The sequence below is a fragment of the Lissotriton helveticus genome (genome assembly GCF_964261635.1).
Source record: "Lissotriton helveticus chromosome 1_1 unlocalized genomic scaffold, aLisHel1.1 SUPER_1_unloc_34, whole genome shotgun sequence".
Lineage (NCBI taxonomy): Eukaryota > Metazoa > Chordata > Amphibia > Caudata > Salamandridae > Lissotriton > Lissotriton helveticus.
In genome coordinates this window covers 2,265,076-2,276,333 of record NW_027611675.1, presented here as the reverse complement: position 1 = coordinate 2,276,333, position 11,258 = coordinate 2,265,076, and the positions used below count along the sequence as shown (strand labels likewise).

Below are 11,258 nucleotides of genomic sequence, written 5' to 3'. Positions count from 1 at the left end.
GGGAGCGGTCTGGTGGCACCTCTCCAGCTCAAGATCGCTGCCATCCAGTCCTGGCAGCCCCCCGTCACCGAAACAGAGGTACGAGCCTTCCTGGGGCTCACCCGAGACTATCGGAGGTTCGTGAAGGACTATGGCAGCATTGTGGGGCCCCTCACGGAACTCACATCCAAAAAGCATCCCAAAACGGTCAACTGGACTCCAGACTGTCAAGCGGCCTTCGAGAAACTGAAGGCCGCCATGTGCACCGCCCCGGTGCTCCAGGCCCCCGACTACAGCCGCGAGTTCCTAGTCCAGACCGATGCCTCGGACCATGGCATTGGGGCCGTCCTCTCGCAACTTAACTCCGAGGGGGTCGATCAGCCAGTGGCCTTCATCAGCCGACGCCTACTGGCCCGAGAACAATGCTGGAGTACCATCGAGCGGGAGGCCTTCGCAGTGGTGTCGGCCCTCAAGAAACTCCGGCCCTACCTCTTCGGTACCCACTTCTGGGTACAAACAGACCATCGCCCCCTGCAATGGTTAATGCAGATGCGGGGGGAGAATCCTAAACTGCTGCGATGGTCCATCTCCCTGCAAGGGATGGACTTCACTGTGGAGCATCGCACTGGTCAAGATCACGCCAATGCGGATGGCCTGTCCCGCTTTTTCCGCCTCGACGCAGAGAGTCCCCAGGAGGATGGGTAACTCTCCCCGCCTTCAGCTGGGGGGGACGCATGTTGGACAGGCCCCAGAAGGGGGCTCGCTCCCTCCCCGCATGACAGAGCCAGGACACCGACTCTCCAGAAGCCACCCCCAGAAGTAACCCGTAACCCGTCCCACACGGGACGCCTGCCCCCGAACATCTCCGTAACACCGGCCTGGGCCTCCACCAGCACCATCGCCCGGGCCCAGCCGCCATCTTGGACACTGCACCACGAGGCCGCGTGGCCTCAGCTCGACCCTAACCCTGGGCCTGGCCAGGCCCCGACAGCCCGGCACCACCATCTACCCGGGAGGTGAACGGACCACTTGGCAGGTCAATGGGAGAGAGGAGTTTCGATGGCTCTCCCCCTCCAGGTGCCGATCGCCCCCAGCCTCCCCGGGCGCTGGCTCCACCCCCCTGCTGGGTGTCTGGACTCCCTCATCCCAGACCTTCCGACCTCCAAGTGCGAGGGTCCGGACATCGAAGGGCGCCAGCCCTATAACTGGGGCAGCTCCAGACAGGAAGGCAGTTGTATCCTGGAGTCGAGAGACACCGTGAAGAACTCATCCTTGACGGACTGCTGGCGCTGCCGCAGCCCTGCCTTGTGAACTGCCGTCCTGCCGGCTGGCGCTGCCGCGGCCCTCTGCAACCTTCATCTTCGTCGGGACCTGCTGGCGCTGCCGCGGCCCGTTGTAACCACCACCTTCGTCGGGACCTGCTGGCGCTGCCGCGGACCGTTGCCACCTACGATCTTCTCGGGACCTGCTGGCGCTGCCGCGGCCCGTCCTCCTAGAACACCGAGCTCGAGGATTGTGAGCTACCCATCATCTCATCGTAACTACCAGATTGGTAAAGAGACTGTCCCGCTACCCCCTTTTCCCATCCAAGAGACTAGAATCGAGGGGACCCCTGAGTCCTGACCTCCTTGTACCATTCTACCGTACTTCAAGATTGCTTATAAAGAACGTTAAACCTTATCTTTGTGTGGTGTCCATCTGTGGGGGGGAAGTTACTTATCTGTACGATCGCTGGAGACGGCTCTCCCCGGAGACCTCTCCCCTTGTCCTCGGCCGACCCTCCAGGTCCCGTCTAACACTGCTTTACCCGGTTAAAGTTAAACAGAGCCTCAGCATCACAAAATGGATGCTGCTGCCACAGACACGTGTTGTTTTGCTATGTGTACAGAAGTGAACAATCACTGGTAACAGACACTTTTATTATTCTACAAATAACTTTATTTGTTTTTCTTCTTTCCTTCTAGTTGAGTCTTCATTCGTCTGGTATTTGAATATCCCACATAATTATATCTTTTTTTCCTGTAATTCCTTCGTCTCACAAAAACGGCTCTGTTCTGCTCCTGTCTATGTCCTTAGATGAGTCAAAAATATTGTTAATGTTATTAAGTTCTTCCCGAATTCACTGCATCTCTAGGATTATTTCTAAGTGATTTAAATGAAGGTGTGTGTTCGCTGAGGCTATGTAGGTTCAGGAAAAAAAAACTTATCACACTTTTAGTGCACTTGTAAGGTTTACCCCTTGTTTTTTCACTGAGGACTCTGGAGTCCTGATAATTGTCAAAATCTCTTCTGACATTCATTGCAATGCTATCATGTTTCCTCTGTGTGTGCTAATTGATGTATTTGTAGATTTAATAACTGACAGAAGACATTCACACATTCACTGCACCTGAAAGGATTTTTCTCTGTGTGGATTAACTGATGAATCCTTAATGCGGAAGATGCACTAAAAGTTCTTCTACACTCACTGCATTTGTATGGTTTTTACCGAGTGTGTGTACGCTGAGGTCTATATAGGCTTGATAATTGACTAAAGCTCTTTACGCATTCACTGCACTTGAATGGCTTTTCCCCTGTATGAGTTCGCTGATGTCTTTGAATTTCTGATAATTGACTAATGCTCTTCACACATTCACTGCACTTAAACAGCTTTTCCCCTGTATGAGTTAGCTGATGAATCCTTAATGCTGAAGACTCTATAAAACCCCTGCCACATTCATTGCACAAATATGGTTTTTCCCTATTATGTGTTCGCTGATGTCTTTGTAGGTTTGATCGGCAAAAGCTCTTCACACATTCATTGCACTTGAATGGTTTTTCCCCTGTGTGTGTTCGCTGATGAATGATGAGATTTGAGGAATCACTAAATTTACTGCCACATTCATTGCAATGGTATTGTTTTTCCCGTATGTTTGTTTGCTGATGTCTTCGGAGATTTGATAATTGACTGAAGCTCTTCCCACATTCATTGCACTTAAATGGCTTTTCCCCTGTGTGTGTTCGCTGATGTCTTTGTAGGTTTGATAATAGCCTAAAACTACTTCCACATTCACAGCACTTGTATGTTTTTCCCTTGTGTTTTTTTGCTGATGTCTTCGGAGATTTGATATTTGACTAAAGCTCTTCGCACATTGATTGCACTTAATGGCTTTTCCCCTGTGTGTGTTCTGTGATGTCTTTGTAGGTTTGATAATAGTCTAAAGCTACTTCCACATTCACTGCATGTGTATGATTTTTCCCCAGTTTGTGTCCGCTGATGTCTTTGGAGGTCTGCTAAGCAACTGAAGCTCTTCACACATTCACTGCAATGGTATGGTTTTCCCCCTATGTGTATTGTCTGATGTGTTTGGAGGTGTGATAATTAAATAAAACTCTCTAAACATTCATTGCAATGGTATGGTTTTTCCCCTGTTTGTGGTCGCTGATGTGTTTGGAGGTGTGATAACCGACTGAAGCTCTTCACACATTCACTGCAATGGTATGGTTTTTCCCCTGTATAGGTGTGCTGATGCATATGAGGATTTGATAGTTGACTGAAGTTAGTGCAATGGCACGGTTTTTCCCCTATGTGTGTTCGCTGATGCTCTTTCAGGAGTGCTGATTGACTACATTTCTTCACATATTCAGTACCAATGCACACAGGGGCTTAGTGCAGACATGAGTGCCTTGCTGCAGACAGGTAAAAGCTGTGTTCTGTTACTATGTAGCAGTTCTGTTCACCTCTCAAGATCTTGATGCTGCCCCCTTCTGTCTGCCAGGTCGTGCAAGGTTTCAAGCGGGCACTTAACACAGGCAAGTGCACCATTCAATGAAACTCTCTTAAATTCTTCTCGGCTGATGCCATGAGTGTTGTCACTCTATCCATGAGAGTGAGTTAGAGAACAAAACTGACAGCCAACACGTGGTTCACCCCTTACACGGCCATCCAGCCTGGGGTTTCTTCAGGGCATATTATAGGGTATTGGGAAAGTAGATCGTCTGTATCATTAGGATCCTTTCGGATGCTCTAAATGGCGGGCATAAATGCTGTAGTAGTGTTGTCTCAGTTCGTCGATCTCGCCGGATAGCCAAGAATTAATCATGCTCCCAAATCAGTCCTTTTCAAGAACATACTTTATATTTATCTGTTTTCCCTCATTCTCTTCTTTATTGCACCTTGAACCCTCCACCCATAGCTCATGAACTTTTTCAGGTGACTTCTCCTAAGCTCAACCCTAGCTGACTCTTTTCTATGTATGTTTAACCTGCCCGAGGAGGCCACGACCCTCCTGAATAGTGGCGGGGCTCAAACCCAATATCGGGGGTCCCTGCTCTGTGTTCTCCAGCTCCGCTTCCTCTGCTCCAGCTGTACCTGCAAAAAGAACTATTGATGGACAGAATGCAGAACAATGTCATACATTCACCCCAGTACAGAGATCTGGGTCTTAAATCCATTGTTTTTTTGCTCACCATGCCATTTCAATTTGGACACAACCATATGCAAATCAGTCTTGACCCAGCACCCAATGGGAACAGTCCAGCCGAACTGCCAAGCCAGGTCCTCCCTGGACTGGAAACAAGCATCCTAGAACCGGTTTCGGGGTTCCCATGAGGCACAGGGTCAAGAGTGATTTGCGTATGGTCAGGTCTAAACTGGGGTGGCATGGTGAGCACAAGAATCATTGATTTAATCCAAATCTATTGACTGGGGGTGAATGTTTTGATTTGTTCTGCATTCCATCCATGAATTGCGTGTCTTTTGATTTCTCACCAGCTGTACCTGGGCTCTTTTGTAGCTCCTCCTTATAGAATTCCATCAGTTCCGCTTTCCTAGTCTTCCTGTCCGTCACTCTGGTTAGTGCGAACCCTAAAGTCCGTGTGGGTTCCTTCAGGTTCTTCCTCACCCTTCTGTCTGCAGTACTCTTCCGCAGAGTCCCACCCAAGTCTTCACCTCCCTGGCATTCTCTGGTGGGTAGGGAGGATAGACTTTTTACACTCCCTCGTCCATCCTCATCCTATTTGTTCTTCCCAATTTCGCCTCTCCTCTTCCACTCATGTCATCTTTCTCTTTATACATGAGCAGAGCAGTGGCGTAAGGATTGCGGCGGCCCCTTGCAAAGTACATGGAGGAGCCCCCCTCTGGTCTCACTCAGGAGCTCTCTGTCCAGGGTACTCTGCTGAGAGGGCCCCCTAGAGCTTGGGGGACCCCGAACTGCGGGGGCTGTTGGGGTCTTTGTTACATCACTGGAGCTGAGACGGTTTGTGAAGGGAGTGGACGGCAACTGGATCCACCATGCTCTGGAAGGAATGGGTCCTAAATGTAGCACCCCAATTTCAGGCAAATGCCAACTGCAGTGAGCTATTCTTTTTAATATACAGTTAATTAAAACAGTAACATACAAACATCTTATTGGTACTTTAAAAAATTAAGGATTTAAAGTTGAATACACATAATAAAATATAACAGTACGAGATAAATACCAATTCCAAAACAGCGTTTCAGGTTGATGACAATATATCACAATTAGCCATTTAGCGCCAAAAGCGAAGTGTATACTGCAGAGGCAATAACAAAAATGTCCCAATGCTTGTTACAGATACCGATAGCTAACTATCTTCAACGTTCAGTTGTACAATAGCAATATAAAATAGAACTTGAGATTAATTCAGCGGCTCTTACTAGGCTATTACTGTAAGTGCATTGTTGATCCCTGCAAGGAGATATGATTTAGCCCCCTTGAGCCCATCTCATGTTCTATGTCTGTTTCTTAGTGCTGGGCGGTATGCAGTGCAAATGCAGTGAAACTGTACCTGTGTCTCTGGGTCTGGAACTTATGAGTCAGGGGTTTTCAGACCCATAATTAGTGGGTCAGGATTTTGTGGGGCTGGTAATTCAAGATACGGAGCCACTCAGGATTGCACGTGGAAGAATTCCAGGGAGGTTACTGCTGCGAGTGGAATACAGTCCTTGTTAATGAGGGACAAGCATGGTTATGGGTACAGATCAACGCAAACAGAAGTGGAAGCCAGGAGACGTCATTCAGTGTGGCAGGGAACCCAGAGACGTGTGGATTTGAACTCAGTGTGGCAGGGAACCCAGAGAAGTGAGGATTTGAACTCAGTGTGGCAGGGAACCCAGAGAAGTGAGGATTTGAACTCAGTGTGGCAGGGAACCCATAGAAGTGAGGATTTGAACTCAGTGTGGCAGGGAACCCAGGGAACCCAGAGAAGTGTGGATTTGAACTCAGTGTGGCAGGGAACCCAGAGAAGTGAGGATTTGAACTCAGTGTGGCAGGGAACCCAGAGAAGTGAGGATTTGAACTCAGTGTGGCAGGGAACCCAGAGAAGTGAGGATTTGAACTCAGTGTGGCAGGGAACCCAGAGAAGTGTGGATTTGAACTCAGTGTGGCAGGGAACCCAGAGAAGTGAGGATTTGAACTCAGTGTGGCAGGGAACCCAGGGAACCCAGAGAAGTGTGGATTTGAACTCAGTGTGGCAGGGAACCCAGAGAAGTGTGGATTTGAACTCAGTGTGGCAGGGAACCCAGAGAAGTGAGGATTTGAACTCAGTGTGGCAGGGAACCCAGGGAACCCAGAGAAGTGTGGATTTGAACTCAGTGTGGCAGGGAACCCAGAGAAGTGAGGATTTGAACTCAGTGTGGCAGGGAACCCAGAGAAGTGAGGATTTGAACTCAGTGTGGCAGGGAACCCAGAGAAGTGAGGATTTGAACTCAGTGTGGCAGGGAACCCAGGGAACCCAGAGAAGTGTGGATTTGAACTCAGTGTGGCAGGGAACCCAGAGAAGTGAGGATTTGAACTCAGTGTGGCAGGGAACCCAGAGAAGTGAGGATTTGAACTCAGTGTGGCAGGGAACCCAGAGAAGTGAGGATTTGAACTCAGTGTGGCAGGGAACCCAGAGAAGTGAGGATTTGAACTCAGTGTGACGGGTCCGACAACCAGGGGCTTATTGATGGGATTTTGGCGTAGGGCACTGCAGCAAGGCAATACGATGCATTCATGTCCTTTCTTCCTGCACTGGCGCCGTTTTGGCAGCCCAGCCCCCATGCAAGGGTACCTCCGCTGCATGCAAGGTTGTTTTTGTGCAGGTGCTCTTTCCTGAACACAAACCATGCTAAGAGGTGTTTTTCTCTTTGTGTGTCTCCTGCAGAATGTCTTTTCACTACGCCTCACCTTAGGAGGCGTACACACTTGGCACCTCCCCAGGTTTACAGTATTTTGTAAATCTGGGGCAGCGTCAAATTCTGTGTGTGTTACGTGGGAAAACCCACCGCAACACCCAAGAAAAGCCTTGTGGGAAAACCCACCACAACACCCAAGAAAAGCCTTGTGGGAAAACCCACCGCAACACCCAAGAAAAGCCTTGTGGGAAAACCCACCGCAACACCCAAGAAAAGCCTCGTGGGAAACCCACCGCAACACCCAAGAAAAGCCTTGTGGGAAAACCCACCGCAACACCCAAGAAAAGCCTCGTGGGAAAACCCACCGCAACACCCAAGAAAAGCCTTGTGGGAAAACCCACCGCAACACCCAAGAAAAGCCTCTTGGGCACAGATTAAGGCGGCATAGTGACCTGCACTGCATTGCGTTACTCATGATTTCTGAGGCCACTTAAACCTACGCAGGAAGGCTTTGTGTTGCTTCTTAAATCTATTGAGAGCACTGCGTCATGCATGTACCCCGTTACGTGGTGCAAAAGTGACGCAGGGCTCTCATAAAGAAGCCTGTGAGAGAGAACAGGCCCTGCACCAAATGTGACAGCTGCTGCATACGCCCAGTGGCACATGAGAGATGCCAGGCTCCGAGCCCTGTGTGGAAAGAAGAGGCCGGGCTCTACATGAAGTATGTCAGGGACAAGACAAACTGCACCCAAGGCGTGACTTAGGAGACCCAAAGAGGACAGACTCTTTACTAAGTGTAACAGAGGACAGTCCAAGGGTTTGCTTGAAGTTAACCAAAGAGGGAGTGAGAAAGATTAGGTAACAGAGTGCCAATGAACACTCAAAAATACACAAAAACTCAACACCTTATATAAAGGTAAGAATGAACATGAATGCTGTTTCTGTTCCACATTAGTACAATCATATTGCACGATGTGTAAATAACCAAAGTTACACTTGTCACCTCTAAGAGTGCAAAAAGGTTTTTCTTTAATCAATCTCAAAACAATACATTTTCAATTAATGTTGTACATCTGTGTAGATATATATCTGTCACAACACTCAAAAATGAGATTCACAATTAAATAGCACACAAATAGACAAAAACTCGTAATTGAGTACAAGACATTATACATTGTTTACATTTAATTCAGGCAACAATGGACAATTGAAAAAAAAGTCAATCCACGTTTTGATAGTCATCTTCAATTTACATCTCCACCTTGTTCAGGACCAAGGTTTAGATACATCTATAATGTAAACCATCTTTTCAAGTTTGCTCAGCCCGAGCCTTGTCGATACATCTTAAGGGAAGATCGCTCTCATATCTACTGCATACTGATATGATTTTACATATGATACACATTTGCCTAATAAACAATTTCTTCATTTTCAATAAAATACTGTACAAACAAACCCAGGGAACGGTGATGAGAACTTGCTTCACTCTCAGCTTTGCCGGGTTGTACCTGGGCTGGTGGGAGGAAAGTTGATTCGATTAAGGACACAGAGGAGGAGATTATCGCCCTACCTAAGATGATTTGTTTGACAGTAATTAATGCTAATCAATGGCTTAATTGATTTTGGAAAAGTAATTTCGCCTTGGTCTAATGGTTATCATTCTTAGTTGTCGGCTGCAAACTTTCTCTGTTGGTTCATGGGAAATGTAGTTAAGGCTGTTTTTTATTAAGATGTTCTTTGAATGCTGCTGGATTAATAAAGTAACAAAAGATATGCATAATTGTCACCTCTGTGTACTTAGAATCTAAACTTTCCTTTTCGTTTGCTCTCAAAGTTTTAATTTACTGCAGTGTCCTCAGTAGAAACTGCTTTCAGCTTTTCACTTTAATTCCATCAAGATGAAGTTCAGCTGTGCCACACTTTTGAAATAATTTCAGAATGTCAGCACTCTAGCTGCTCATTAGAACACTGTGGTAAAGCTGCTGATCACCAGGGCGTTAACTGGCAGCCTGCTGCTGGCGTTGAGAGTGCATGTTTCAGTCTGCATGCCAAACAGTATTAATGAAATAGAAGACGATATTTGAGAGCTCATTTAAAACGTTTGCTAATTCTGCTTTCTACAGCAGAAACCATAATTTCCATGACAAAATAAACAGCCTCTTTTTGTTCCTTTTTACATTAAATGTTTTACCAATTTGATGCAATCAAGATGTCTTCAGGTGTGCCGCACTTTTGTCATAAGTAAGACTGTTAGCGCTCTAGTTGTTCTTTAGAACACTCTGGGAGGCTGCAGTAGAACACTGCGTATCAGCTGACATTCGCTGCTCATGCTGGAAGTACACGATTTACTCAAAATGTCAGACTTTTTACAGGGAACACGCTCTCATTTTAGCTTTTGGAGCACCTTCTATAACACCTGTGAGAAAATCACGAGAGAACTGTTTTCTCTTAAACAAGATTAAAATCAGCTTAGAACAGCTTAGAACAGACAACAAATGATTTGTATTGTAACTGCTAGCATCCTTTAATTTCACAAGGTAAAATCACCTTAAAACAGACCATTCCTAAAATGAGTGTGGTACCATCCACAAATAATTTATATTGTAACTGTTACCATCTTTTCATTTCCATTGGCTCCATGTCCAAGAGTCCTGTAACGGCTGCCACGGAGTGTGATCCCACCTGGCTGCTTGCCATTGGTTTAATCCTCCATCACTCTTCTTTGTTGGCTTCTGATTGGTTGGCACTCCTGTAACATCACTTGCGGTTTTCTCTCAGGAGCACCGGCCAGCTACAGTTTTGTTACGCTGTAGTTGTATATATGCTCCTTTGTGTACTACTTCTTTTATTTGAACGCATGCATAACTTTTCTCCACACGGGCGCCGCACTTCATGTTTCGCAGGGCACCCATTTCTACTTATTTTTTTTATTGTTACGGTTCAGAAATTGCCTTTGTGCAAGGCCGTCATTCCCGTTGCTAATCTCATCAAATGGTAACTTGATGGTTCAGCAATAAATAACAGTGTTATATAAGCCAAACAAGGCAAGTTATCATGATAAAATAGTTATTTTGGGTGCAGCCTGGCAACAAGAAATTTGATTTTAGTGATAATAAAGCATTTTTGAAAATGTGTTTATTTGTTTTGTACTAGTCTTAGTCACCGCCTCTTCAGAGGTCATAGAGGCTGGTGGTGCCGGTGTAGGAAGGGAGAGGTGAGCAGGAGCTTGCTGCCGGTGCTGCTAGCTCAAGAAGCACTAGCGGCACTGAAGCATTCACCGCACAGAGCTGTACGAAGCAGACCGAGACAAAGGCAGCGCAAAGCCAGCATTCCGTCATTTTCAGCTCCCCCTCTACCCCTTTCTTGCATGTGGGCAGAACACCAAAATCCAACGCCCTTGCACTTCAGGTACAGTAACACACACGCAATGTACCGTGCAAACACTAGTAATCTGTACACACGCTTTCTTGAACACAGTTGCCTATTTAGTGCCACACACAACCATGCAGTCATTCATGCCCAGGCCTCTCTCATACAAATCATCACGTGTTTCCTTTTACACTCCCATCACCATAGCAGCTAAAGTTGTGGCCACAAAACAACACAAGAGAAACAGCAGAGGTGGTTTCACATGATGGAGCAACATGCCTGGGGGGTGGGGGGGAAGGGGATGGGAGAGGGAGAGGGTTTTTTTCACTTATTAGTTGTTTAGATAGATATGTGTGTAGATGAGAAGAGACAACCGAGAAGCTGATCTTCGATATAAAGAAATTGAATGTAAAGTTGCGGGAGTTGTTCGGAATTTGAGGGGTGGTTGCCCTTGCGGTGACAGCTATAAGGGGAGAGAAGCGGGGAGCAGGACTGAATAGATGCAACTGAGCTTGTTGACACCCGCTGCTTAAGTTAAGATGAGACGCTCTTGTTGAAATGTACTGCTACTAATTGACAAGATGAAAATGAATAAAATCTGTTTACAAAAAAAAAAGAGAGAAACAGCGGAGGTGGTTGCAACTGCAATCGCATCCTGAATAACAACTGGCTTCTCATCACCACCGTAGTGGCCGTGGTGCTTCGTATTTGCTCCTCCATCCCTCATTTCTCCACACAAATCCCATCAACACCTATGGTGACTAACCGTCCCTACTTTTCACGGACTCTCCCG

At 46.8% G+C, this 11,258-nt stretch overlaps 1 protein-coding gene across 1 annotated transcript in view; it reads right to left on the bottom strand.

The window, feature by feature from the left end:
- Window positions 1-2,289: 2,289 nt before the first annotated feature.
- Window positions 2,290-11,258, bottom strand: part of LOC144805947 (uncharacterized) — a 60,622-nt gene continuing 51,653 nt past the window's right edge. Inside the window, 2 exon segments of the mRNA XM_078672410.1 lie at window positions 2,290-3,043; window positions 3,126-3,592. Of these exon segments, the coding sequence (XP_078528536.1) occupies window positions 2,290-3,043; window positions 3,126-3,592 (1,221 nt within the window).